This window comes from Melospiza melodia, chromosome 16, assembly GCF_035770615.1.
Source record: "Melospiza melodia melodia isolate bMelMel2 chromosome 16, bMelMel2.pri, whole genome shotgun sequence".
Taxonomy (NCBI): domain Eukaryota; kingdom Metazoa; phylum Chordata; class Aves; order Passeriformes; family Passerellidae; genus Melospiza; species Melospiza melodia.
The window spans coordinates 985,590-1,010,150 of NC_086209.1; the positions used below are offsets into that span (position 1 = coordinate 985,590).

The 24,561-nt window shown below is 50.9% G+C and overlaps 2 protein-coding genes across 5 annotated transcripts; both read right to left on the bottom strand.

The window, feature by feature from the left end:
• Positions 1-462: 462 nt before the first annotated feature.
• Positions 463-4,558, bottom strand: LOC134425529 (small ribosomal subunit protein eS4). The gene is made up of 7 exons (XM_063170188.1): positions 4,519-4,558; positions 4,227-4,304; positions 3,530-3,710; positions 3,001-3,098; positions 1,803-1,974; positions 1,225-1,382; positions 463-623 (listed from the first exon to the last, which is right to left on the bottom strand). The coding sequence occupies exons 1-7, from the start codon at positions 4,519-4,521 to the stop codon at positions 522-524; spliced, it is 792 nt and encodes a 263-aa protein (XP_063026258.1). The 5' UTR covers positions 4,522-4,558; the 3' UTR covers positions 463-521.
• A 651-nt stretch (positions 4,559-5,209) lies between these two features.
• Positions 5,210-24,141, bottom strand: HDAC8 (histone deacetylase 8). Of its 4 annotated transcripts, none has more exons than XM_063170184.1 (11): positions 24,004-24,141; positions 23,539-23,591; positions 22,045-22,175; positions 20,316-20,457; positions 17,955-18,067; positions 16,891-16,968; positions 16,406-16,514; positions 14,667-14,839; positions 12,951-13,045; positions 10,825-10,930; positions 5,210-7,344 (listed from the first exon to the last, which is right to left on the bottom strand). In XM_063170184.1, exons 1-11 carry the CDS (start codon positions 24,085-24,087, stop codon positions 6,950-6,952), a joined length of 1,479 nt encoding a protein of 492 aa, XP_063026254.1. In that variant the 5' UTR covers positions 24,088-24,141; the 3' UTR covers positions 5,210-6,949. The 4 variants fall into 4 exon arrangements, with proteins under 4 accessions (XP_063026254.1, XP_063026255.1, XP_063026256.1 ...); XM_063170185.1 differs by having other exon boundaries at positions 24,047-24,135; XM_063170186.1 differs by lacking the exon at positions 24,004-24,141 and adding an exon at positions 23,735-23,852.
• Between the last annotated feature and the right edge of the window lie 420 nt (positions 24,142-24,561).

Consider the following 24,561-nt stretch of genomic DNA (forward strand, 5'->3'; position numbering starts at 1 on the left):
CCCAGCTCCTTGGCTCCTGAAGGCCAGGCTGATGCTCAAGTGTCCCCAGCAGCCCATTCCCCTCCGGCTTAGGTCAGGCTGTCAGTGTGATCACTTGCACCCTCCACCTCCACAGAAAAGACATGGAGGAGCAGTCCCACTTGGACACTTAGTGCCAACACCCTTGAAGCCAACAAAGCTGGGGTAGCCCCTCAAACTGATCTGGCACTACACTACAGGAGAGCCCAGCTAGCTCTCCCCATGTCCTTGCTCCTCCTGCACATCCAGAAGCGTTCGTGCAAACACCTTTGCAGGGACAGACAGAGCAGTCTGAAGGCTCTCCCACCCTTCCTCCTTGCCCTTCTGGAATAAGGCTGTGGTACTTGCTCAGACAGGAGAAGCAGGACCTTGTGGGGAGCAGGGCCTGGCACTGGCAGCATGGCTCCCCACCCTAGCCCCAGAACACTCCCCAGCAGTCAGAGCCATGTAGTAAACAGTTTAATTAACACACTGACAGCACCAGAGCCAGCCTGAGCTGGACTTTATCCGCTGCTCTGCTTGGCCGCCAGTCTCTTGTCTCTCTCTTCAGCAATGGTCAGGCGGATGCCCTTTCCACGGGGCAAGGAGATCCATGGCTTGTTGCCCTGCAGCAAGGGAGAAGAAACCACTTCACATCAGGAAATCCAGACAGCAACACAGCTCTCTCTCTCTAAGGGGGAAAGCAGCACAAGCCCACCCCTGCTCATGCTGGGTCAGGTGTACATGGTGATGGCACTGGTGCAGCAGAGGCCCCTAAGGAAGGTGCCAAGGATGCACAGGTCTACAGCTGCCTTTCAGTCACATCCATGAAGAATGCGCTTCAGCCAAAACCAAAACACTGTCCCTCCATAACCTCAACAAAGAGTCTTCAGGGATGGCAAAACAGCAGAGGTTTTCTGGGGGGCACTCGGAGTCACAGCAGCTGCTCAGATCACACCAAGTCTGAGCACTGGTCAGCCCCCAGGTCTACGGTTTCAGGGCTGCTTCTTGAAAACACAGTCATTGCTAAAGTTGCAAATGCTTCTTCCCCTTCCCAGAGCAGGAAAAATACAGGGAGCCGAGTCAGAACTGAGGCCAGCACTGAAGCTCCACTGTGTGGGAAGACAGCTGCCCAAGGAAACAGCAAGGCTCTTTCAGCCAGCAGCTCCTCACAAGAGAGAGCCCCTCTCAAGAGAACCCCCCCACTTGGCACCTCCACAGCCTTACTTTGCCAATAACGAAGATGTTGGACAGCCGGGTGGCAAAGCTGTTGCCGTTGGCATCCTTCACATGAACCACATCAAATGACCCAGGGTGCCTCTCCCGGTTGGTGATCACCCCAATACGGCCCAAGTTTGCACCGCCGGTCACCATGCACAGGTTACCTGAGTAAGGGAATACAGGTGTGATAAGAGCTGGCACCACAGGTGTGATAAGTGCTGTGAAGTCCTTCCACTTGGGCTCTCTGCCCATTACCAAACATTCCCATCCCACCCGTGCTAGCACTGCTCACAGCTCTGTGACTGAAACTGTCTCTCATCACCAAAAGACAAGCTGAAGCACCTCTCCACCAGCTCGCTGCTTCTACCTGGCGCCTCAGAACTGCCAAGTCCCTGTGAAATGTTTCCCACTGCAGGAAGAATCCCCTGCTCCACCTCCAGGTGGACATGCTCCTGGGAAACAAACCCCTTCTCAAGGTTGACACCGCTGCCTCTCTACTTCAGTACAAATATGCCTAGCATTTAACTTTGACTGCTCTCCGCGGCGGGGAAGGGTACAGGGCTTTAATGTGATGCAAGACCTACCTGTGTCAAACTTAATGAAGTCTGTGATCTTGCCTGTCTCCAAGTCAATCTGGACCGTATCATTCACCTTGATGAGGGGGTCTGGATAGCGGATAGTGCGGGCATCATGAGTGACCAAGTGAGGGATTCCTTTGGTGCCCACAAAGATCTTCCTCACCTTGCACAGCTTGTACTGCAAACAAAACCCAACATCTCTCAGCTGAGGCAGCGAGCAGTACCTTGGACTAGGGAACTCTTGTACTCCAAAGAGCCACCAGCCAGCAGAACACCCAGACACTCAGGGCTTACACATGAGCCCACGGAGTGACCTGCCTCAGTAACTACTTTTGAACAGCTGCCAAGCAGCTCTGCTACAGCCCCACACCAAAACACCTTTGCTGTTGGCAGTAGCAGCCCACCTTGAGCTTCAGCCTCCCCACAAACACTGGCTGCACTTTCACAGCCAAATCTTTACCAGGACAGTTCCCTTATTTTTCCCCAAAGCCTATGGAACACAACAGAGACAGAGGCTGCATTTCTCCAGGACCGAACAGAGATCTGTCCCCTCAAGGGCACTGATTTCTCTCCTGCCTATCACCCTAACTCCCTCAGGCCTCTCTGGACCTCACAGATCAACACAGAGTAGTCATCAGAGAAGAACATCACAAGGAGAACTACACCATAGTTGGCTCCAGCACAGCCAGCTCTGCCATCCACACAGCTGCGTGCCTGCACAGCCTGCCTTAAAGAAGGAGATGCAAACCAGAGAGCGGCACTGCAGCTGAGGAACACCATGCCTGAGTTAAGGAATGCATGAGGAAGTTGCTCCCCAGCATCTGGGGGGAGTACGCAGTTTTGTTGCTCTGGGAAGAAGTTCAAGGCTTTTTTGCCACAGACAGTTCCATGTTTCTAGTCACTGTTAGCTGGCAAAGCCAAGACTCCCCTCCACCCCAAAATTCTCTGATGCCAACAGCATCATCTCCGGCACCAGACAATGACCCTACAGCCATCTGTGAACTACTTCAATGTAACAAGGAGATCTCCCCCCCCCACACACAGGCTTCACCACAACTCTGAGTGCCCCAATCCCAAGTGCAACATGGCCTCAACTGTCAGAGAAGAGAGACATCAGCTCTCATTCAGGAGATACCAAAGAGGAAGGACTGCCCCAACCAAACCCAAGTGGGCCCACCCTTACACCACCATCAAAGCTCCTCACCTTGGCCTCCTCAGGTGTGATGCGGTGAACAGCAAACCGGCCCTTGGTATCATACACCAGGCGGAAATGCTCACCTGTCTTCTCAATGCTGATGACATCTGATTGCAGACAGGGAAATATAACAGCAGCTGTTATCAGCTCACTACCCAAGACCCTAACTTAGGATGAAGTTCACGCTTAAAAAGAAACAGAAACTGCTGAACAACACTTAGGATGTGACTGATGAGGCTGGGATTTACCCTTGAGGAAACACTCACAATCTTTTGCAGGCAACAGACTGCAAATTAGCAAAAACTGCTGAAGGCTGGAATCTGAACAGCAAGGTACTCAGGTCAAGCAGGCACTTACAGGCTACAAGTATATGAGTATGGTACTCACTGGAGTGCACAATTCCAAACTAAGCAACCACTGCTTATATTTTCTTTAACTCCAGCCGGGAAACCTTACCCCTCAAATAATGCCAGCCCTACAAAACACTCTCCTTCCAGTGTAGAAGAGTTGCCTAAGGAATTGCCCCAACCCTACTCACCCATGAAGCCTGCAGGGTAGGTGATGTCGGTGCGGACTTTGCCATCTATTTTGATGAACCTCTGCATGCAGATCTTCTTGACCTCATCTCCCGTCAGAGCATACTTCAGCCGGTTGCGAAGGAAGATGATAAGGGGAAGGCACTCCCTCAGTTTGTGTGGGCCTGTTGATGGGCGGGGAGCCTGCCGACAGAAAGTTTCTGCTGGAGGCTCAAGCAGCATCAACCACCCCACAGAAGGAAACCATAGCGCCAAGAGCTCCCGCAAGACCACGGAAGGGCAGCGGCACAAAGCGCAGCTGCCACGCAGGCAGCGACCCAGCGACCGGCTCAAGCTCTCTGTTCTTGGTATTCACAGTAGTCTCCTTAAGTCCTGCCAGCCTCACAGAGCACAGTCCCCAACAGAGCACAACCATCCATCTCAACTCGGAGGTGGAAAAGCACAATAGACAGATTAAAAGAGTACATCCAACGACCCTATCACATCCTCCGCAAACGGGGGAACACGAACGCTATCCACAAAGACCCTACCTCCTGCCGCTTCCAACTGCCCTTGTTCACGGCCGGCCCCACGCAGCACCCGAACACTTCTCCTGATGTGACTGCGGCTGCCATGACCCCAGGCCCCACCTCCGACCCCAGACTGAACCCCAAACCCACGCCCGACCCCAGCTTTAACCCAAACCAGGCCCGCACTCACGAAGACGCCCGTCAGCTTGTCCAACATCCAGTGCTTAGGTGCAGCCACGCGCTTCAGATGCTTCTTGGGGCCGCGGGCCTACAGGACGGGACGTGTTAAGCGGTGTGTTACGGGCCGCCGCCAGGCCCTGCCCCCCCCAGCCATCCCTCCCCGGCTCCCTCCAACTCCCGTCCCCCAGACCCAAGCGCCGAGCTCCCTCCCGCGCTTGTCGCGCAGGGAGGGTGGCCACAGCCCGCGGTGAGCGGCGGATGGCGGCGGATGGCGGCGGGGAGCCGCACCACCGCGCTCTCACCATGGCTGCGCTCTGCCGAGAAAGGGCGGGTGCTTCCGGCCCGCCGCGGAAGTACAAAGCATGGCGGCAGTGACATGCGTCTCCCCCTGGAGGCTCGGAGGTCCCGAGCCGCTCGCGAGGCGACAGATCGGGACAGCTCGTCCCTTCCCGGCGACCCCGACGGGGACACCCCGCTCCGGGACACGGCTCTCCGGGACTCCCTGCTCCTAGCCGGATGCTGTGGTCATCCCGGTTATAGCTGATGGCATGGGACAGCCCGCTACGTTCTGGCCCTGCGGTTTCGGAGAGCCCAGCCAGGGATAACACACCTGTGTCCGGACCTCTCCCTGCCCACACCTGCCCTCCCACACCTGTGTCTCCCCCCTGCCGCGGCCCCTCCCCGGGTAGAGCTGGGACCCCACGCAGCCCCAAACCTGATGCCCGGCCTTAGCGCCCACTACTGAAGGCGGCTCGGGGGTCAAGCGGTCCCAGCTGCCCTCCCCAGGGCGGCAGACGTGTCCCCACGATGCTCCGGAGTCCCCGGGACAGTCCCAGGCTCCCGCATCCTGCCAGGCAGCCCGGTAAGCGCAACAGCCCCACACCTAGCACGTCTCCGCAGCATCGCTCCCGTAGCAGGGTGTGGCTGGGACAGAGGTCCCATCCCCCAGGGTGACTCTGTCACCGAAAACGTCGGGATAAATGAAACTCTACGTTTAGATTAGAAAGCAGCATTACTTTATTCAGAGTGCTGGGTGAATAGAGGGAGCTCCACCTATCACACACACTTGCAACTTACACACTTTGCACACTTCCAAAACTTTTCATTACTTATGCAAAGCAATTAATGTTCATTTGCTATAAAATACATAGTTCTCTTCATTAATTAGTATTTTATCTTCTACTGGTTACAGATTTCTTACTTCTCATGCTCATGAGCCTACATTTTCAGTCGTTATGATCTGTGAAAAATCTGTTCACTCTCCTGTGAAAATTTAAAAAGTTTAATAAAGGGCACTAAGAGACAAGGACCACAGGGCAAAGGTTATTTCAGCTGGCTGCATCTTGGCACTCAGCCAAGACCACACAGTTATCTTTGGGGATACCACTTAAATACCTTTCTGTTACATCAGCCTGTTATATATTCATAGGCCCTTATGCATAGTAAACATTTTCCCCAAACTAGTTTACATGTTCCAAGAACTGTTCAGCAGGGCTCCTCCTTGCGTCTGCCTTTTTAGAGCATGCAGATTCCTTGGTTGTGGTTTTAATCCATTCTTATCATCTCCTGGTTTTGGGCCTTGATCCACACTGCCTTCAGACGGTGAGTGCTGATCGTTGGCATATCTGTAGCAGGTGTCCTCATCCTGTGTTCACTGGATGTTATTTCATCCAAGCAGGCATTTTAACACAAGCATAGCTCTTTCACTACTATGTCTAAGTTTAATTAACAACAGAAATAAAAACAATCTTTGTTAGAAAGTTACTTTAACATCCCACATATAAATCCATTTTAATATTAGTGAAAAGCCGCTGTTATAATATGTATCTATAACATTATCTTACTATCTTTTTCCCAGATAAGACAATTGCTGAATTGTCTTTGTTAGTTTCTTTATTTCTGGGTCATGCAAAATGTTCTTGCAGACTATAAATTTTGCATTCCATGAGTCCAGTTTCAGCTGGACTCTCCCATGCTTAGTCCAATTAAGTGTATCAAAGTTGGCTTAGCAAAACTTAAAAGTTTTAGTAATTTTCCTGACCTGCATTCCTACAATAGCAGTTTATGAAAAACCTTGCTAAGTGCTTGGCTACGGTGGAAAATTACACTGTTCATGATTGATTAAAACAATTCATTAAAAATTTTAACTAGAAAAGTTACTAGGAAAGTTGTATAATTTTCAACAACAACAAGGATGGGAACATCATAAGCCGAGAAGACACACTGGAGCTTTGGGGGGCCCACTCTCCTTCCATCAAGGGCTGCTTCACACAATGTCCTTCGCCGAAATGGACAAAGGGCACAGCCGTGGGAACAACGATCCTTCCGGATTTCATTACACGGCGGCTGGAGACGCCTCGCCCGTCGGGCCCACAGCGACGCCGGCGCGTTTTAGGACGGGCAGCGCGGCCGCAGCTCCTCCTCCAGCCCCGTCCCACACTCGGCCGGGTGTCGAGCGTTCCCCGCTGCCGCTGCGCTGGTGCCCGGGGCGCCGGGACGCTGCTCACTGGTGAGGTGAGGTAGGAGGCCCCCGCCCCAGCCGCGCTCCGACCGGCAGGTCCGACCGGGAGTCGAGCTCGTGGTGACCAAGCCAGAGCTCCGGCAGCTCGTCCGCCCTGCTGAGGCCAAGCTCCACCACCAGCGACCTGAGCACCTTGTCGGCCGGGTCCGAGTCGATGAGGCCGGGGCCAGCAGCCTGGAGGGGGCGGCTCCCCGCGGCTGCGTCCCCAAGCCCTAGGCGAGCGGCGAGCCGGGCTCCGGGGGGCTCCAGAGTCTCCCCGGGGCGCGGGTCTGGACGTGGAACTTCTGCAGGCACAAGATGGCCCACAAGGAGGTTCGGACCCGCCTTGGGGGACCACAGGGGCGGGGAGCAGGCGCAGTCCCTACCGCCGGCATCTCTTCGGCCCCGAAAGGGTAGCAGCGCAGGATCGCCACCACGAGAGGTCCTTCGTGCCCCGGGGAGGGGACTGTCAACAGCTCATCTCCGGCGTCCACGAGGACACTGCAGCGCCCAGAGGAACGCGGGCTGCCCCAGGCGGGTCTGGTACAGCGACGTGCCCGACAGGGAGGGACTGGAACGGCGCTCCGGCTTGGCTCCCTTGCGTGGGCGGCAAGACGGCCATCCCACTCTGGATAGGGAATGTGAGGATTTCAACCCAAGAGGCATCTCACCTAAAAGCCACAACCCTTGACACTTGTGGGGTTTCCTATTGTTTATTTTCCCAACTGTGTTCCTGAAACAGCTCCCACAGCTCTCACAAGGGCAGTCTACCTGCTGTGGGGACAGAGCACATGGGGCCCCGAGGTGGGTCAGAGGCAGCAGTTGGCCAGCTTCTCTACTCCCTCATTCCTCGCATTTTTCCCTGGATGGGCAGTCCCAAATCCTGACATCTCCCCAGGGCACTGGGATCCTTTGCTAGAGCAATGGCAGCAGCAGCTTTCTGCCAGTGGTCACCACACAAGACTGGTCTCACCACAGCACACGACACCAGGTGCCAGGGGTACATGGAAGCAGGCAAGAGGTCAGGAGTCATGGGAGCCACATCCTGCTGACCTGTCTCCATACCAGATTTCCTGTTCTTTCAATCAGCAGTGAAAAACAACAGAGCAAAAAACAAAGCCAAGGCCAGGCTGGGAACCCCTTTGTCTTGCTGTTTCTTCCAGCATAATCTAATTAAAGCCACAGGAAATATGCTTTCCTCCAGTGACTAGGCATCTTTATAAAAAAACAGCACAATAAAAAGTCCATGGGCTAGGAGAATGAGGTGACAAGGGCGACAGAGGCCAGGTTTCATGGCTCCTGGCACTGGGAGAGTTCTGCTCCAGATACCTGTATACCTGTTGCCTTGCTGAGACACCTCGTGGCAGCTCTCATGGGGCACCAGAGCATCTGGAAGTTCATCCAAGATCTCCCAGAAGAGGAGCTGCCACAACGCCCTGCATCGCCCTTGACATTCTTGAGAGGCTCTCCAGGCTCTGGTCCCTCTGTGCAGGATTTCAGGAGCTCACAAATGGCTTTGCAGTAGGTGGGAAGGGGGAGGGGGGGTGTGCTGTGGAAAAGAGCACTGGCAAGACAGGGTGGGTGGAAGAAGAAAGGAAAGAGCTGGAGGAGTATTTCAAGTATTTTATTTTTTAAAAATTCCCAGTTAAAACCACAATGGCTATGCCTTTCTGTGGGTAAGAAACACAACCAGGGTAGCTCTCAGGCTCTACTTCCCAAGTGGGCAGCTCTGAGGCTGTGGCCCTGCCAAGTAGGTAACACAGCACTGGGCTCCAGCTGGGGAGGGCTCACAGCTCTGAGCAGCTCCTCTCTTAAAATACATTTAAAAGCAGTTGTGAGAACAAACTGTGGTGTTAAAAAAGGAAGGGGAAAGGAGCAAGGGAGGCTCTCCCAGCACTGGACGGCTGTGGCTGGAGGGCCCACACTCCTGCCTGGGAAGAGCCACAGAGCTTGTGGCATGCGGCAGCTTTTCTTCTTTAAAGAGAAAAAAAAGTTAACCAACCAACAGTACTTTCTTTGAAAGATTCCCTGCAGCCACAAATTTCATCAGTTGTTCACATAAATATGCTGTCTTCCCCACAGGAAATGCTCTTGCCTGAGCCTTCCTTTTCTGCTAAACAACGTGCTTCAGATTCCCTGCAAACAAAAGGAAGCAAAAAAAGGGTATTTCCACTGATATTTTAGCCTGATGGAGTGACCTGGCAAGGGGTGCCACTCCCATGCCTGATGGACTAGACCATGATATGGGAATTCCAGCCTCAGCACAGATCTCAATTCCTGCTGACCCCTCACTCCCTCTGCAGAGGCTGCTGCCCTCATTTGAGCCAAGCTTTGGAAATTACCACAAGGGGACCTTGCCAATGCTTTCACTATGCTGAATGCTGCTTCGGGATTTATGGACCAGCATCCGAGATGGGCATGCTCACTCCCTGCTGCCTTGTCCTTCTTTCAGGCTGGATTCACAGACAGGAGTGCACAGCCCTCCCCCACCCCTTCCAGCTCTGGAGTGATGCTGTTCCTCCTGCCCTCTTGGACATTTTCCCAGGGAAGGGATGCCCTCTCCCTAGGATTGGCCTGTGCTTGGTAATGGACACCTGAAGGCATCCACAGCCACTGGACTTCCTATCCTACTTCTAACACCAGCACACTGCAGAAAAGGGGTGCCAAGCCCCATCATGCTGCTCTGAGCCCCTCTTGCAGAGAGAGACAAGACAGATGGGTAAGGGCATTGAATGAGTTTCAGTGCTGGAGCTGGCAGAGCTCACCGAGCTGCCTGTCCTGGACTTGAAGAGCTTCAAGTCCTGCCTGCTGGAGACCTGTTCCAATTCCAGAAAGCTATTTCCCACAGCCTCCTCCTGGACCAGCTGGAAAGACACAGACTGGATGGGTCGTCTGCAAAGGGGATAGGGAGGGAGCTAGCAATGGGTGGTGATCAAGGGACTTTACATTGTCTTGCAGCCTGTCATAAGTGGGGTCCCCCAGGGACCGATACTGATACATATTGCTCAACATTGTAAATTACCTGGGTTGAAAACAACCACAGCACCCAACTGGGTGCTGCGGTGAACAGGTCAGAAGGAAGAGGTATCTTAAGAGAGTAGGACAGGCTGGAAGACTGGGCTACAAATAACAGTTTTAAGTTTAACAAAGGCAAAACCAAGGTCCTGCTCTTGAGATAGAAGGTGGCCAGTTCAGGCTGGGATTTGTGTGACTGGGAAGCAGCTTTGTGGAAATGGATGTGGGGATCCTGATAGGCAGCAAGCTGAATGGGATCCAGTAGTGTGCTGCTGCAGGAGTGAAGCAAACTATATCCTGTGCAGCCTGTGTAGGAGCATTACTAAGAAAAACTGGATTATCTCATTCCAGGTCCATCAGACAAATGATGAGTACTGTGTCCAGTTATGATCCCCACAAATCACGAAAGACATGGACAGAGCAGAGAGGGTCCAAAGGAGGACCAAAAAGGTGATCAGATGCTGGAGAACCTGCCCAATGAGGAGAGACTCTGCCTGTGGAAGAGAAGGCTTAGGAGGGACTTCATCACAGTAATCTAGTACTTGAAGCCTGCTCTGTAGGCTTCAGAGGACAGAAGCTCTCTCTTCACAAGGAGGCACATGGAGAGGACAAGGGACAACAGGTGTGAGTTGCACCAGGAGAAGTTTCACCTTATTTTAAGTGCTTTTTTTTTACAGCGAGAACAATCAATCACTGGCGGAAACTCCCCAGGGATGAGGTAGCGGCCTCACTGTCAGAAGTTTTCAGGACATGACTTGCTAGGTAATCTTGTCTATGATCCCTTTCCCACTAAAAGTTTGGACTAGGTGATCTTTGAAGTCCCTTAGAACCTGGGCTGTTCTATGATTCCAAAAAGGACAAGGCCCCATGCTCCCCTACCCAGCCAGAGCAAAGGCAATGGCAACTTTTGCTACAGGAACCCATTACTCTGTACCACCAACCCTGAAAATCCCAAGGGATGTGGGAGGCCAGTGACACTGCACTAATGAGCAGCCACGTGAATGTGGTTCATCTTTCCAGTCAGTGAGAAAGGCTCCAAGAAGCTTTTCTGAAGCCCTCTCTAAAAAAACCTGTAAGCCTGAAGCAAACACACCTTTGATAGAGTTCAGAATTTCTTGAATTCTCTGTGGCTCATTGCGGTCTGGTCTGCAGCTTGGTGTGATCTCCAGCACATAATCAGGACCATACTCTGTGAAGAACTGCAGGGAGGAGGAGAGGAAAATCAACAGAGAGGTCTCTGAAGGCTGAGGCTAGACAGAGGGCTCCCCATGGGTTCCTGTTTGTAAAAAGGCAAAAAAACATTTCTCTACCTAAGGGCCACATGTAACTTCACTACATCAAGGTGGTACTTCAGCAGTGTCTGTGTCCACCTGGAGTTTTCAACCGCTTCCCAGTTCAAGGGATGGGAAGCAGAGCCAGTGAAGCAACCAAAAAGCAGTCAAATGTCTATCCCAATGCTTTATTTGGGAAAGCTGTTGACACTCATTTTACACACAGATACCTGCAAATGGGATTTTTTTACTATTAAATTTCAAGTGCTGTAATCACATATCCTACTTGTCACTTCCCATCCTGCTGAACACTGCACTGACATGACTGTGAAACACCTGGGAAAGGAAAAATCAGTGTGCTGGAAGGATACTGTGTCTCTCCTGGCTGAGTGCTCAGACAGCATGCAGGAAATCTGCAGCACATGGGGTCGATGTGCTAACGCAGAATCACAGGTTACTGTGAGCCACTGTGTCTGGCCAAGACAGGGTCAGTTTTCAGAGTAGCTGGGAGGAGGCATGGCCAGGACACGGAGGTTATTCTACACCATCTCTCATCATTGCTGAGGGCAGGGGAAAGGGACTCTTCCAGACAGAAGGGATTCCTTCCAGCTTAAATAATGTGGCAGAGGAAGCCATGCGGTTTTGTCTGTTGTCAGGGGGCAGGGGTGTTTCTATGTGAATTGTTTTTTGTTTTCTTGTTCCCTCTGTCATTAGTATTGTCACTGTTATTATTTAGTAAATTGTTCATGCTCTTAGCAGGAGCACTAAATTGGAAAGTACCATTCCTAAGACAACTTTAATTGCTGCCCAGTATGGAAACAAATTTGATTCTAAGCATTTGTTCATATTAGGTAGAGAACCACTGGTCACAATGCTGCTTGGTCTGTTCATGTGGGTGTGGTATGTATGTGTGAGCATATATGTGTTCCTTGTGATGATATTTTTCAGAGCAGGAGAGGGATCAGGACTGTTTTGTTGCTGTACTCTGTGATACCAGTTTATGAAATTATAACAATGGCAAGGAGGGTCATTTGGGATGTGTATTCAGTGTTCCTCTCCTACCCTTACCTTAGGCACTACCTTTGTTAGTCCATTAATAATAGTACTCGGCCTGAGGGAGAAACAGGAGAGGATGATTTTTCCCAACTTGTCACTCCCTCTTCCTCCTTCAGGCCTGTTACAACAGCTTTTCAAGAATTTTGAATTCTCTTTGGATGTTACAGAAAGTATGTTCTTGTTGCTATGGTTGCTATGTCTCTTATGTGTCTCCTCAGTACAGCTGATAACATGTTTAGAGTCAGTGGAGTTCAAACCATGTTGAGAGTCAGGACAGAGATTTCTAGGAAGGTCATTCAGAGATCTGCCCCAAGGGTGGACAGTCATGAGAAGCATAGAAAATGGGAGGAAACGGGCCAGCTTCTGGGGAATTCTCTGCTCCAGTGGTTTGGAAGTTCATCCCTGTACAACTACAGGACCCTAATATAGTGACAGAATATTTGCAAGGTGCATTCTGTGTCAACTCCAGAGAGAAGCAACTTATTGGAATGTGCTGGGCCCTGGCTACTCTTTACCAGACACTGCTGGTCACGAGACAGAACCCTCAGGGGGAGGACGAGGAAAGCAGAGCAACAGGCACTGTGGTCACTCAAACTTCAGCTGAAAAAAAAAATTAAAGCCTTGAGAAGGCAAAAGGCACATCCTAAAGAGCTCTTTGAGGAAACCACGTAATCCTTTTGCCCATCCTCTCTGTTACTATCTGAGACTGGAGTTTACGGGCACATTAAACCCCTCACAGAAAGCTGCAGACAGCCTCTGGTTTTGGGCACGAGCACCAACCATACTGCTACATAAGTGTCTTCACAAAACAGGACTGTGTGGCAAGGATGCTGTGTGGATTAGGCAGAACAACTGGCTCTTCTGCAAGGAGACGGGTTTTTCAAAGCATTACCTCATGATCAGGGATCTCAGAGGACAGTGTTCTCCCAAGGATGACCCCAGTCAAGTATGTCCAGCAGCGAGCGGTGTTGGCAAGGTTGTAACCTCCTGTTTCCAGCAAGAATTGGGATTTGAGGAGGAAGAGTGAGGAACGGGAAAAGAAAAAAAGAGATTTAGGTGGAAGGAACAAATCATGAAACCACTGTGTGCAGGTTACATGAGTTCAGCTATTTCCTCCACTCAAGCCATGCCCAAAACCTGCCTTCTGCACCTGCTGGCTACACAAGGCCAAGTCTGAATGACAGTGTATGCAAGAGCAGACCACTCAAACTGAACCCCAGTTACAACCAGCGTGGCAGAGGCCAGTCCTCCAGCCACCATCTCAGAGTCAGGATGAGCTCACAACCCCATGTGCTCAACTCTCTCCTGGCAACAAGAAGAGCCATTCTCAAGTAGCAGGCTGCAGCAGAAATGGGGGCTTCCTCCTTTTTAATACCAGCCTTTGACCTATGAAGCAAAATACACATGCCCAGCCATACCCTGGTGAGCTCTTCAGCACCGTCATGTTTGAAAGGACAAATGTGAAACTCATCACTATAACTTGCAACTGTTTTACACTGAAATGAGATTTCACAGTGAGCAAGAAATGGTTACCTACATGGTAAAGGAACATGAGCCCACAAGGAGAAACCTTAGCTGAAAGCAATCCTGCAAGAGACTCAGGTATGTTTTTTTCCAGAACAGAGGACTAGAAGAGTAAAGGGAGAAAAGCACTTTGACAAGACAGACCATATTATTCTGATATTCCCTTCTGTCTGCAGTGGGTTTTTTTCCCTGCTTTTTTTTTTTTTTACTCCTCCCCCAATTTCCACTTCAAATGCTTCCACATGCTCCAGTGGTGGACACTCCTTTGCTGTTTTCACAAGTGACACATAGTTGATCCTCATTTTTTAACAGAAGTTTTGTGTTTTGTTTGACAGGTGACATCTCCAGCACACTCACAGACAAGCCACAGCAGGACTGAACACTGATAACCTTTCCAAAACAAAGGACATCAGGCACATTAAATATTAGCCTTAATATGCTATACATGATTTCCCCATCTAAAAAAGGACAACACCTAGACTGCTCCGGCTCCAGTCATGGAGCTCAGGGGCTTTCCCTGGCACACAGGGGCTTTTGTGGTTCTGAAATGCTCTGTTAATATAACACCTGTCCTGTGCTCTCCCCACTGAACAAGCAGCTGATTAGGCAACACAACAAAGTCCAGCTTAGCTTTCACTGGGTATCAGAGCCCTGCTGTATCTTGCAGGCCTTGTCCCAAGCCCCTGCTTGAATCTTAATGAAACCATTCATCACCAGGTGCCCAAGGTAGGTTTGGGAACACAGTGTTCACTTTTAAAGTGAAGCGCCAAAGGGCTGATCAGTAGAGATGGGAATCAGAGATGTCACTGAGAAGTCAGGGTCAGTTTGTTGGCCTCTCCTCTTCTCCAGAGGAGCCATGCAGCTTTTAACTCAAGATCTGAGTCAGTACTGAGACTTGCACCTGTCAGTATAAATGATTTCAGGTGTGAGAAAAGAGTATTATGCCTCAGTGCATCCTCCTGACACTGCCCAGCAGTCACCCTGCTAAACCCTTGCCAGTCCTGAGCCCAAGGGCAGGCAGGCACTCGAGGCAGGGTCACAGGAGGACAAACACATTTCTCTGAGAACAGCAGGATGCACTCACCTCCTCCCAGGACAAGAGTTGCTAGCTGCCACTGCAGGACATACTTAAGGCACTTCCCCACTCCCTCAGGTGTCATGTTGAAAGAGCACATGGGGTCTCCAGCAATGGTGTCCGCCCCCAGCTGCAGCACAACTGCATCAGGGTTGAAGGCAGCATACACCTCCTTCAGCACTCTAGAGAGAAGAGAAGCAGTCCAGTTACTGCCAGCACAGCCCAGAGGAATGCTGGTGGCATGGCCCTGGTCACTCAGATAAACCAATGCCTCTCAGGGTTTCTGCATTCTCTGCTTCCACCCAACTCACACCAGTTACACTACCTCTACTCCCAGCCTCTGCTCTGAGCCTTCTACCTCCACAGCAATTTTAGCTCTCAGAGCACTTATCAAAAGGCTGATGAATGCAAACATGATAACATGGCAGAGGGGGATCTAGTCCTCACCAGTTTAGTGGTAGCATCAAACTCCACATTTACAGTCTGCCTTTTGGCTGCACGATGGTCCAGGGGCTTTTCTGCCCTGTGAAAGTTATAGTGGAGGTCAGGGTCTGGCAAAACAACCACCCTGAACTCTCAGACACCTCTCACCAGGACAGGCCAGGAGAGGACAGGAGAAACAGAGGAAGACTGGCTAGGGTCTTACTCTCCTCTCTCCTGTATGGCTCTTGAGGCAAAACTATGAGGAGAAGCTCTGTGCTGGATGTAGTCAGCCTGCAAAAACCAGCATTGGACAGAGCTTCATGCTTCAAGCCCATTGTGGTTTTGGGAAATACGGGCAATTACCCTCAAACAACAGCTGGATGAGACATCCATGGTCATGTCCATGGACTGCCTCCCAGCCAGGATAGATCTCAGAGATCTCTAAGTCTCTTTGCAGAAGCTTCAGCTCTACACAGCTTGAAATCTATTGTAAGTTATGATGTCCTTCAGCTGTGAATGCACGCAGCAGGCTCCTCCTGAATGGGTTCCTGACCCCAGAGCTGCCTTTTGAAAGCATGTCCTCCAGCACAAAGAGGGCTGCTCTGCCCCAGCAATGGCAAGCACCAATAAGCCAACAGGAGGCATGGCCCCCTGCATGACTGCCCTACTGGCCTACAAGTTTAGAGAGGTTTCCGCCCTCAAGTGTTAGAGGTGGACATGCTACCACATCCTGCAGCCCTGCACTGAGACTCCTCTCCCCTGGAAAAGAACAAGACCTGCAGCCCAGTTTTGACATGGGCAACAGCTTGTGAGGTCCACCATCATCTGAAGGACACAGGGGACTGCCAGGAGGCAGCTCTGTCACTGTCAGATATTCAGCCTACAGCCTTTTATTTTTCCAGCACAGACAGAAGGTGCTAGGAAAATGCTTTTAGCTAAGCCCCAAGCATATGTTCCACAGTCAGAATTCAGAGCACTTACTTGAAGAAAAAACATCTAGCCCTAAGTCCACAGCTAAAAAATACTTGTCACTTCTCAGTCTCTTCTTAGATAGACACCTGTGGAGGTGTATCTAAGGAGACAGGCTAACCCACGGCAGAGACCCCTCCAGCCACCCACAATGTCTCTGTATATTCAGTTTGTCTAAGGATTCATACAAGACCTCTGACAACTTAAGAGTCCATGTTCATTGTAATCAAAGGCTGCAACAGGGGAAGGGACAAGGCTTAAGAAAGGACTGTAATTAAAAACACTAAGCTGTGTAGTATCTTATTCTCTCTCTAAAATCCCATCCAAGCCAGCTGTATAAGAGCAAGAGGGCTTACGATTCACAGATCTGGTAATATTTTTCATCCTGGATGCCATCTTGAATGGGCACATTCACGCTGTAGTAGCGACCTTTTCCCAGGCCAACATCTGTCACATCACCAGTGCCTGCACAAGAGAAACACCCCAATTAGAAGGGAAAGTAAAGCAGCAGCAAGAGACGCGTGGGGTGTCTCAAAGGCACGATGAGAGCCAGGACATTCAGCATGTGTATGAAGAAGTCCACTTGCCACCACCAAGAAAGGTGGGGTGGAGTGACCCAGTTCTATCCTTCACCCAATTCTGCCATGCAGCATCAAAGGAACTCTGCCTAGAGCTCAGCTACAACCAGAAAGGGGGAAATGCAAAACATGTAGCTCCCCCTCTTTCCTTTTCCTGGGTCGTGAGAAGAGACAGCAAGACATGCTTTTACATCTTGTCTTTATGGAGGCCTCACCAGTGACGTGTGAACCAAATGAGCACAAACCTCACAAGTTCAACTTGCCTGGGAAAAATCCTGGTGAAAATTTGTGCAGAGAAACAGTCATGACCTTCGAGGTGAAACTAAAGGCATCCTCAACTCCTATTAGGAAATTGAAAAAAAAAAAAACGTTCACGCATCATTTATATAAATGACAGTCTGAACACACTGAGTTGCTTGATACACACAGGCAGCAAGCAGAGAAGGAGCACCATAAGCAAAGTAGAAATGCAGATCTGGCTCAATACGTCTTCAGTCCACAGAGACTGGAGTTCAACTGCAGCAAAGATCACAACTGCTACGAATCTGGCAGGTCTCGTGCTAATCAGTACTGAATGGATCTGAATATCTCACGTCACTACCCATGGTTGCAGCACTTGCCTGTGCTGCTAGGCCTGTGAAGCTGGGAGAGGGATCCAAGCAGGGCTCACTTGGCCAGAGCCTGGCTCTGATCAGAACCAGTGCTACTGGGCTCTCTTGCTTTTTCTCAATGCTGCTGTGGTTCAACGTGCATTTTCCTTAAAGACACTATTAAGACAGCGGGCATGGAGAGGGAAAAAAGAAATAATAGGAAACTTAACAGAAACCAAATACAGGGAGAAAATGGAACAAAATTAAACACGTCATAAAATTTAGGAGAGCAGGAAATGTTAAATGGGGTAGAAACAATGTCCCTGAAGGAGGGAGCAGTTTCGGCAAGGCCAGCTTTGCCTCTAGATTTATAGTATCAAGCCTTCTTTTAAAAGCAGCACTTACTACTGGCTACTTCCCTCTTGCTATGGACACTTTAACAATTAAACCCTGACACCAACTGCTCTGCCAGGATGGGAGACTGGGACACATTATCTGTTGCTTTAGGTACAAGACTTCTGCCCAGACCCACAAGAGAAGTCTGAGGAGCAGCATTGGGCAAGTCTGTAAAGCAGGACAAGGCATAAATAGATTGGGGGAACTCCACTGCACCGAAAGGAGCCGAAGCCATGGCTGTTGCAGCAAGTAAACCCCTGCTGTGCAGATAGGCCTTGCCTTCTCCCATTCCCTCCTGAGTCTGTGCAGCTGTGCTGTTTGCAGCCTTTGCTGGGCCTTACCATCCCCATGATGCAAATCCAAATCAATATAAAGGATGCGGTCAAATTTCTGGCGCAGTCGCAGGATCCCCAAGACAGCGTCATTCAGGTAACAGAAACCAGAAGCTTCATCCCTGTGAAAACAATGTGTGTGACATTGAATATTGCCAATGCAATCACCACTGATTTCAGCATTCTCACTTTAGCTTTGCAAGTGTCCACCTCACAGGGGCACAGAGGAGTACAAAAACTCAGCCCAGCAGTGACCAAGAGACGGGTCAGGAACAGTTCAAAGCATGGCTGGGAAGCACAGAGAACAGGACTGCTTGCCAACTGCTTCTCAACTCTGGGCTTTCTGGCAGCTGGGTAAGCATCAGTCAGCTCTGCAGAAAGACACTGGTTTGAGGAGGGTACCTCTGACCACTGCGCTGTTGAACAAATAAAATGTTAGCTTTCTGCACCTGAGACATTTTAAAGAAGTTCAGAGCCACCTGACTCAAACCCACTCTCTCTGAGGCAAGAGGACATCCCCTTGGCAATTTTCCTGTGAGTTCTGGACTGGCATAGATAGGCAGCCACTCCATCCCTGCTGTCTGGGTCACAAGTCCTGGGATGGTCCTGGCAGTGAAAGGCAGGCCCAAGCCAGTCACAGGATTCTCCTGCTGTTTTAAAGTCTCAGGCTATGAAGGTTAAGCCTCTTGCCAAAGTAACTCCCTCCTTTCTCTTCCCAGGAAAATGCAAATGGCATGTCCCACATGCAGTCCTCAAGATACAGCTCCTGGGCTCAGCCAGAGAGTCCCAGCAGCTAAACAGAGGACAGGTGTACCATGTAAAGATATATCACTGACATTAATCAGGGACAGCTTAATTGCTGGCATCAAAGGAACAAGAAAGTTTCTTGACCGCTACTCCAGCCTCACTCCAAAGTGAAGTCTCCCTCACCACTTAGCACCAGTCCACATGCTAAGTTAAATCTGCTCTGGATAGCTATTTTAAAGCGAAGCTTTATACTTGGCAACAGGAGTACCCAAATTCCTTTTCCACAAATTATATCAGGATACAAAATGCACCTCTGGGAAATTCCTCTTGACTTCCAGTCACAGCACTCAGCTCATTCTCTCTGATATTTCCTGCTCAGCAACAGCTGGGAACAGTGAGGAGCAAGCCAGGAGTGGCACAACCACACTCGCTTTCACTCTCTGCAAGTGCCATGGAGCACATGTGTTTTCCAGTGACTCTCTTCATTTATGGTAATGCTGAAAATGGAGGTGTTAACAGGTATCCTGAAAATCTGACTCAACTGTGATTATGTACTTCTCCCCTCCCTCACAGCCCACAAGGAAGCTTGTCTTGAGCCCTCTGTCCATGCAGTAATACACATCTCTGAAACTCAAAGCAGAGCAGGACACCACTTCAGTCAAAAGCAGAGCAGTGTCGGAGCTGCAGTTCAGGACCAGCATTTGGGATTCCCCTCTGCTGCCCTAAATCCACCCAGCAAAGTTCTGAGTATCACTGCCAGAACGGAGGGTGAGGCTGCCTTGAGAAAAGGCACTTACTCAGCATCTTACTCTCAACCCCAAAGGCATCCTCTGAACCAAGAGCTTCCAAAGCTCCAGGTCATTCCTACCTTTAGGACCCTGGAAAGAAACTAAACCACCAGACAGCAGGTGTTTTTGACAAAAGGAATGTATTTTGGTTTTTGACAAAAGGAATGTATTTTGCTAGGACACAGGTCCTAGAATCAAGCACCTGCAGTTTGGAGTCAGTCTGACTGGACTTTCACATTGGACTGGCATCTACCCTGAACCATCACACACCAAATTACTGGGGTGACTGGGAAGACTCCTTTGGGATTGGTGAGTATTAAATGCCTATTTTTAAACAGACTCTTTGCTTCCCAGAACAGTGCTAATAGCTCAGCAGCAGCAACACTGCTAAGACTTTTTCCATTGCAGGCATTTTTTAAGCCATGCAATCCAGACAGAATATAACAGGAGATTTCCCAAAAGACATCAGTTCTGCATAGAGCGAGAGCTCAGCTCTGCTGAGTGCAAGTCTCCTTCCACAGCAAGCTGCAGCTGAAGCCATTTGCAGCCAAGTGCCCACCAGGAAATGGGCTGAGATGTTGTGTGAGTACACCTGCCCCAGACCTGCTCTGCAGCACATGACAGTGACAGCACCAGCTCTGGGCAGTGACCTGCCTCCTCTCAGGCCTCTGCCCTGCCCCCTGTTTCCTTCCTCTCTATCTCCTGCCTTCCCTCACACCTTGCTTTCTCTCCCAACTAGATCACTGTGCCCTGAGGGTTCTCAGGGAAGCTGGGAGCTGGGAAGCAGGGTTCAGACACCAGATGAGAAACCGCAACGGAAGAATTGCTTTCTTACTTCTTTGCATGATGCCACCCTCCAGGCCAGTTAATTGCTACTTTGCACTTGCCATCCAGCAGGCACTGGGCTGCAGTGATGGTGGCTCCTCCCACAGCCGCTGCATACTCAAAGATCCCTTCAGTGGCTGGACAGTCGTAACCTGCAGGTAAGAGTCCATGTAAGAGTTTGCACCTCAGACACAACAGGCCTTTTCCTCCAGGGGAAGCACATTCCTTTTGTTGGAGTCTTCAAGACAGATCCAGGCTGGAGCAGCCTGTTCCTGAAGAACTGACCCCATGGAGGACCCATACTGGAGAAGTTCTTGAAAAACTACTACCCATAGGAAAGACTAGCACTGGAAAAGTTCATGGAAGAGAGTGTCCTGCAGGAGGGACCCCACACACACATGGGGCAAGAGTGAAGAGGAAGGAGCAGCAGAGAGGTGTGAACTGACCACAACCCCCATTCCTTGTCCCTTTACACTGCTTGAGGGGGAAAGTAGAAGAGCAGTGAGTGAAGCTGAGTCTGGGAAGAAAGCTGGATGAGGGGGATGGTGATTTCAGTTTTATTTTGAATTCTCACTATTCTACTCCATTATTAATTGGCAATAAATTGAATTAATTTTTCCATGTAGAGTCGCTTTTGCTGGTGACAGTAACTGGAGACTCACCTCCCTGTTATTATCTCTACATGTTCTTTTCCACTGGATTTTCTTCCCTCCCCCCCCACTGAGGGGGAGAGAGACTGTATCTTGGTAAGCACCTAGCAATAAAAACCCCAACCACACTACAAAAATCAACCCACTACAAAAAGCAACAATCCAAATGTTTTCTTGCACTCAGTTCGTTTAAAAATGTGTCCTGAATCAACTTTGAGTTGTGTGCCTGGGTTGCTGAACCTACTGGTTCCTCACACCAATCTCACAAAAAAAACTACTTTCAAGTCTCTGTCTACCTGACCAGACCCTGGCATGGTCACTGACATACCTCTTCCCTAAAAATGGACATCCACAAACTAGCCAAGCCTAGATAAACTGTAGGTCTATGTCTGTAATACGATCTCCACTTAGTCCTACAGCAGCCTCCGTGCAGCTGTTGCCCACAAAGCTTGATATCAGGGCTGCTTGTCTTCCTGTAGACAGAGCAGCTTCAGGAATGTAAAGTCTAAGGCACACTCATGAGAGCAGCAAAGAATCTGCAACTCTGCCTCAGTTCTGGGTCGCTCTTCCCATTCCTGATACCAAAACTGCCCATAGCCATCTCACCTGCTTTACCTGCTGCATTTCTCAAGCTGTCTTAGGTCCAGGAGGGCAAGAGCCCTCTGCTCCACACGGAAGTCACCAGATTGCTCTGCAGCTGCTCTGGTCACTACAGCTCCAGGCCACTGTTCACACATGCCCTCCCCACAGCAGGCTTGCAGCAGCCAGTCCCAGCTCCAGCCCGAGGGCAGCATCAGGGTCTTCCATCCCATTCCAGAGCCTCAGAGCAGCAGAGCAACCCAGTCAGCAAGAGACAGGCCAAGCTATACAGAGCAGCAAAGTGAGGCTAGCTCTACCCTCAGCTGGCACCAGGGAAAGTGCCAGCCTGTCAGATGACTGCTGGGGTTCAGCAACACCCCGTTAAAGAATGTTTCCTTTCAAAACTAAGTCCAGCATCCCCCTGAGCTCACCCCTCTAACTGCAGCTCCAGCAAAAAGCATCCTGGCCCTGGCACTCAATTAATCTCTTGCCTAAGATGTGCATCCTTACCCAGTCCATACTCCACAGACTCCGGGTGGTCATCATCCCCCTCCTCACTGACCTTCTGCAGGTGCTGCAGGTAAGCATCTGTGTGGAAACTCGCCATTTCCTCCATGGAGGCCACTTTTGGCTTGACTATCCTAAGCAGAGAGGAAGAAGGGATCACATCAAGGCAAGAGGATCCAGTGTTCAGCTGGAATATCCAGCTTTAGCCTTTAAAATAAGAGCCTTCTTTTGGCTGTTACTGTTGTAAAAGCAAACAAAACTCCCTCTTCTTCTTGCACTGGGCTGTCACTCAAGTTAGAAAGCCACCCAGCTGAGCTGGAGCAGGCCATGCCCGTGGTTTGGGGCGCCCACCCCTGTGAAGAACACTGCAGGTGCTGCCTGTATTAACCTTCCCACTTTGCTTCAAGTTTTTTTTCCCTGTTCTGCATGTTCTCTCTGTTTGTGCATTCCCCAGCATATCCAACATTCAGTTAACACAGAGGAACTAATGGAGGGAAATGCCCAGGCCCAGCAGAGCCCTGTGGCAGGACCTCAGCCTAGATCAGGAGCTGTGCAATGCCTCTCACATGCTGTAACCTGCACCAAAGCAGAGACTGTCACTGTTCCAAGCAACTTGCACAGCACCTTCCTGGGTCTGGGTGCTTTGCAGTATGCCTAAACAAATCCTGCAACACACTGAACCCTCCCCAAAACTTGGACAGTGGGAGCACGCACAGGCAGTGCAGCACAGCTCCGTTGCTACAGGAAGAACATAGGAAGCTCCCAGCTCCAGGCTGGCCCTGATGCTTCCGATCCCATGCAAGGGCAAACAGTCCTTCAGGTCTGCTCTATAATGATGCCTGCAGTCATTTCCCAAGCACACTCTACCAGAAAAAAAAATTCTTTTAAAAAAGAAGTCTCAAAAAAACCTTCTGGTTGTGCTGAACTGGAGTACATTTTTTCTAAGATTTTAGGAGAAGCTTCACAAGAGGGACTGAGCTCTGCCTTTCTTATTTCTCCCTTCACCTTGACGCCCCAGCGTCAAGAGCTGAATGAGGCAGCAGGTACCTCACTTCTCTGCCCCAGATCTCATCCGGTCTTCTCTCCTGAATAGCACGCAGACCTCACAAAAAGTCTCTCAGATATATTACAATGCACCTAAACAATATGGTCCCTCTCTGCATCAGCACTGACTGATCAGTGGATCTGGAGCAGCACCAAGACTGTCACCCTACTCAGGAGTCTCAAGCATGGGGGTGATACACACTCTGTAGAGAAAGCACAAGGCTATAAGTGCTCCACCAAACCAGGAGGTAACCATAAATTACACCTGCCACAATTACTGTAATCGTGTCCATGTAGCAAAACAAACATTTTCCTTTAATCCCGCAAATACACACAGTGAGGGCTCCTATAATCACACCACCAGCAGGGACAGTGTGAAACTTGAAGTTACTCAGCACCTTCCAAACCTTAGTGGAGACTAAAACATTCCTTCACAGAAACGGGAGCACTTACTTCATTTGGTCAAGCAAGCAATATGCTTCAATCAGTGAATGCACCATGCTGGCCTAAAGAAAAGAATAAGACTGTGAGAGCAGGAAACATAAAGCCAGCAACCAGGGGCCCAAGGACTCGCAGACGAGGTGTGGCTCAGACTCCTCCCAGCAGCGACTTTCCCTGCCCGGGTCCCTTCTCCGGCCCGTGCCCATACCGTGTGAAAGGGCCTTCCGGTGTCCCGGGCAGAAGCACAGCCGCGCACGGCCTCCCGGGAAAGGGAATTGTCGCTTCAGTGTCCAAGCCCGCGGTGCCAGGGGCGATGTGAACGCACAGACGAGCCATCCCCGCTCTAACCCCACACTCCTCTCGCCGGGAGTTTCCCCCGCTTCCTCCTTTCCTACCGCCGTGCCGGGCGCCGGCTGCCCGCGCCCGGGCCTCACCGCTGTGCTCCCCGCGCCCCCTCGCCCCCGCCGCGGCGCTGACCCGCTTGGGCACTTTGCAGAGGGAGTCGCAGAGGGTCACGTACTCCGGGCTGTATACGTAGACCGGCGGCGGCACCGCCGCCATGGGAGCCGGCACAGCCGGGACCAGCGCCCGCAACGCCGCTAGTCAGGGCACGCCACGACCGGCAGTTCCGGCCCCGCGGCGTGCCGGGAGCTGTAGGCCCGCCCCGCCATTATCCTTCCTCCTGCCGCGTAAGAACAGGCAGCCTACGCGTGTTAGAGGCATTTTTATTGGGGTCTCCACGCAGCTCGGGTGGTGTTTATTCTCTAAGAATGTAATTTTAAAAAGCCCGTGGCCTGCACGCAGCCCCCCACGTGGCGCCCGCCCTGCTCAAGGAGCCGCAGCTCAGGAGATGCCCGGGCCCCCCGACCCCAGGCAGCTCCCACCGGGTCCCTCGGGTCAGAGGGAGGCGCCGGGCAGGGGCTCGGGCCCTTTAAGGCTCCCCTGACGGGAGCAGGGATCACCAAGGGAGGGATTAGCCATGATAAGAAAGATGTGTGCTAATGTCTTTACAAACAATTCCAAGGGTGAGGGTAC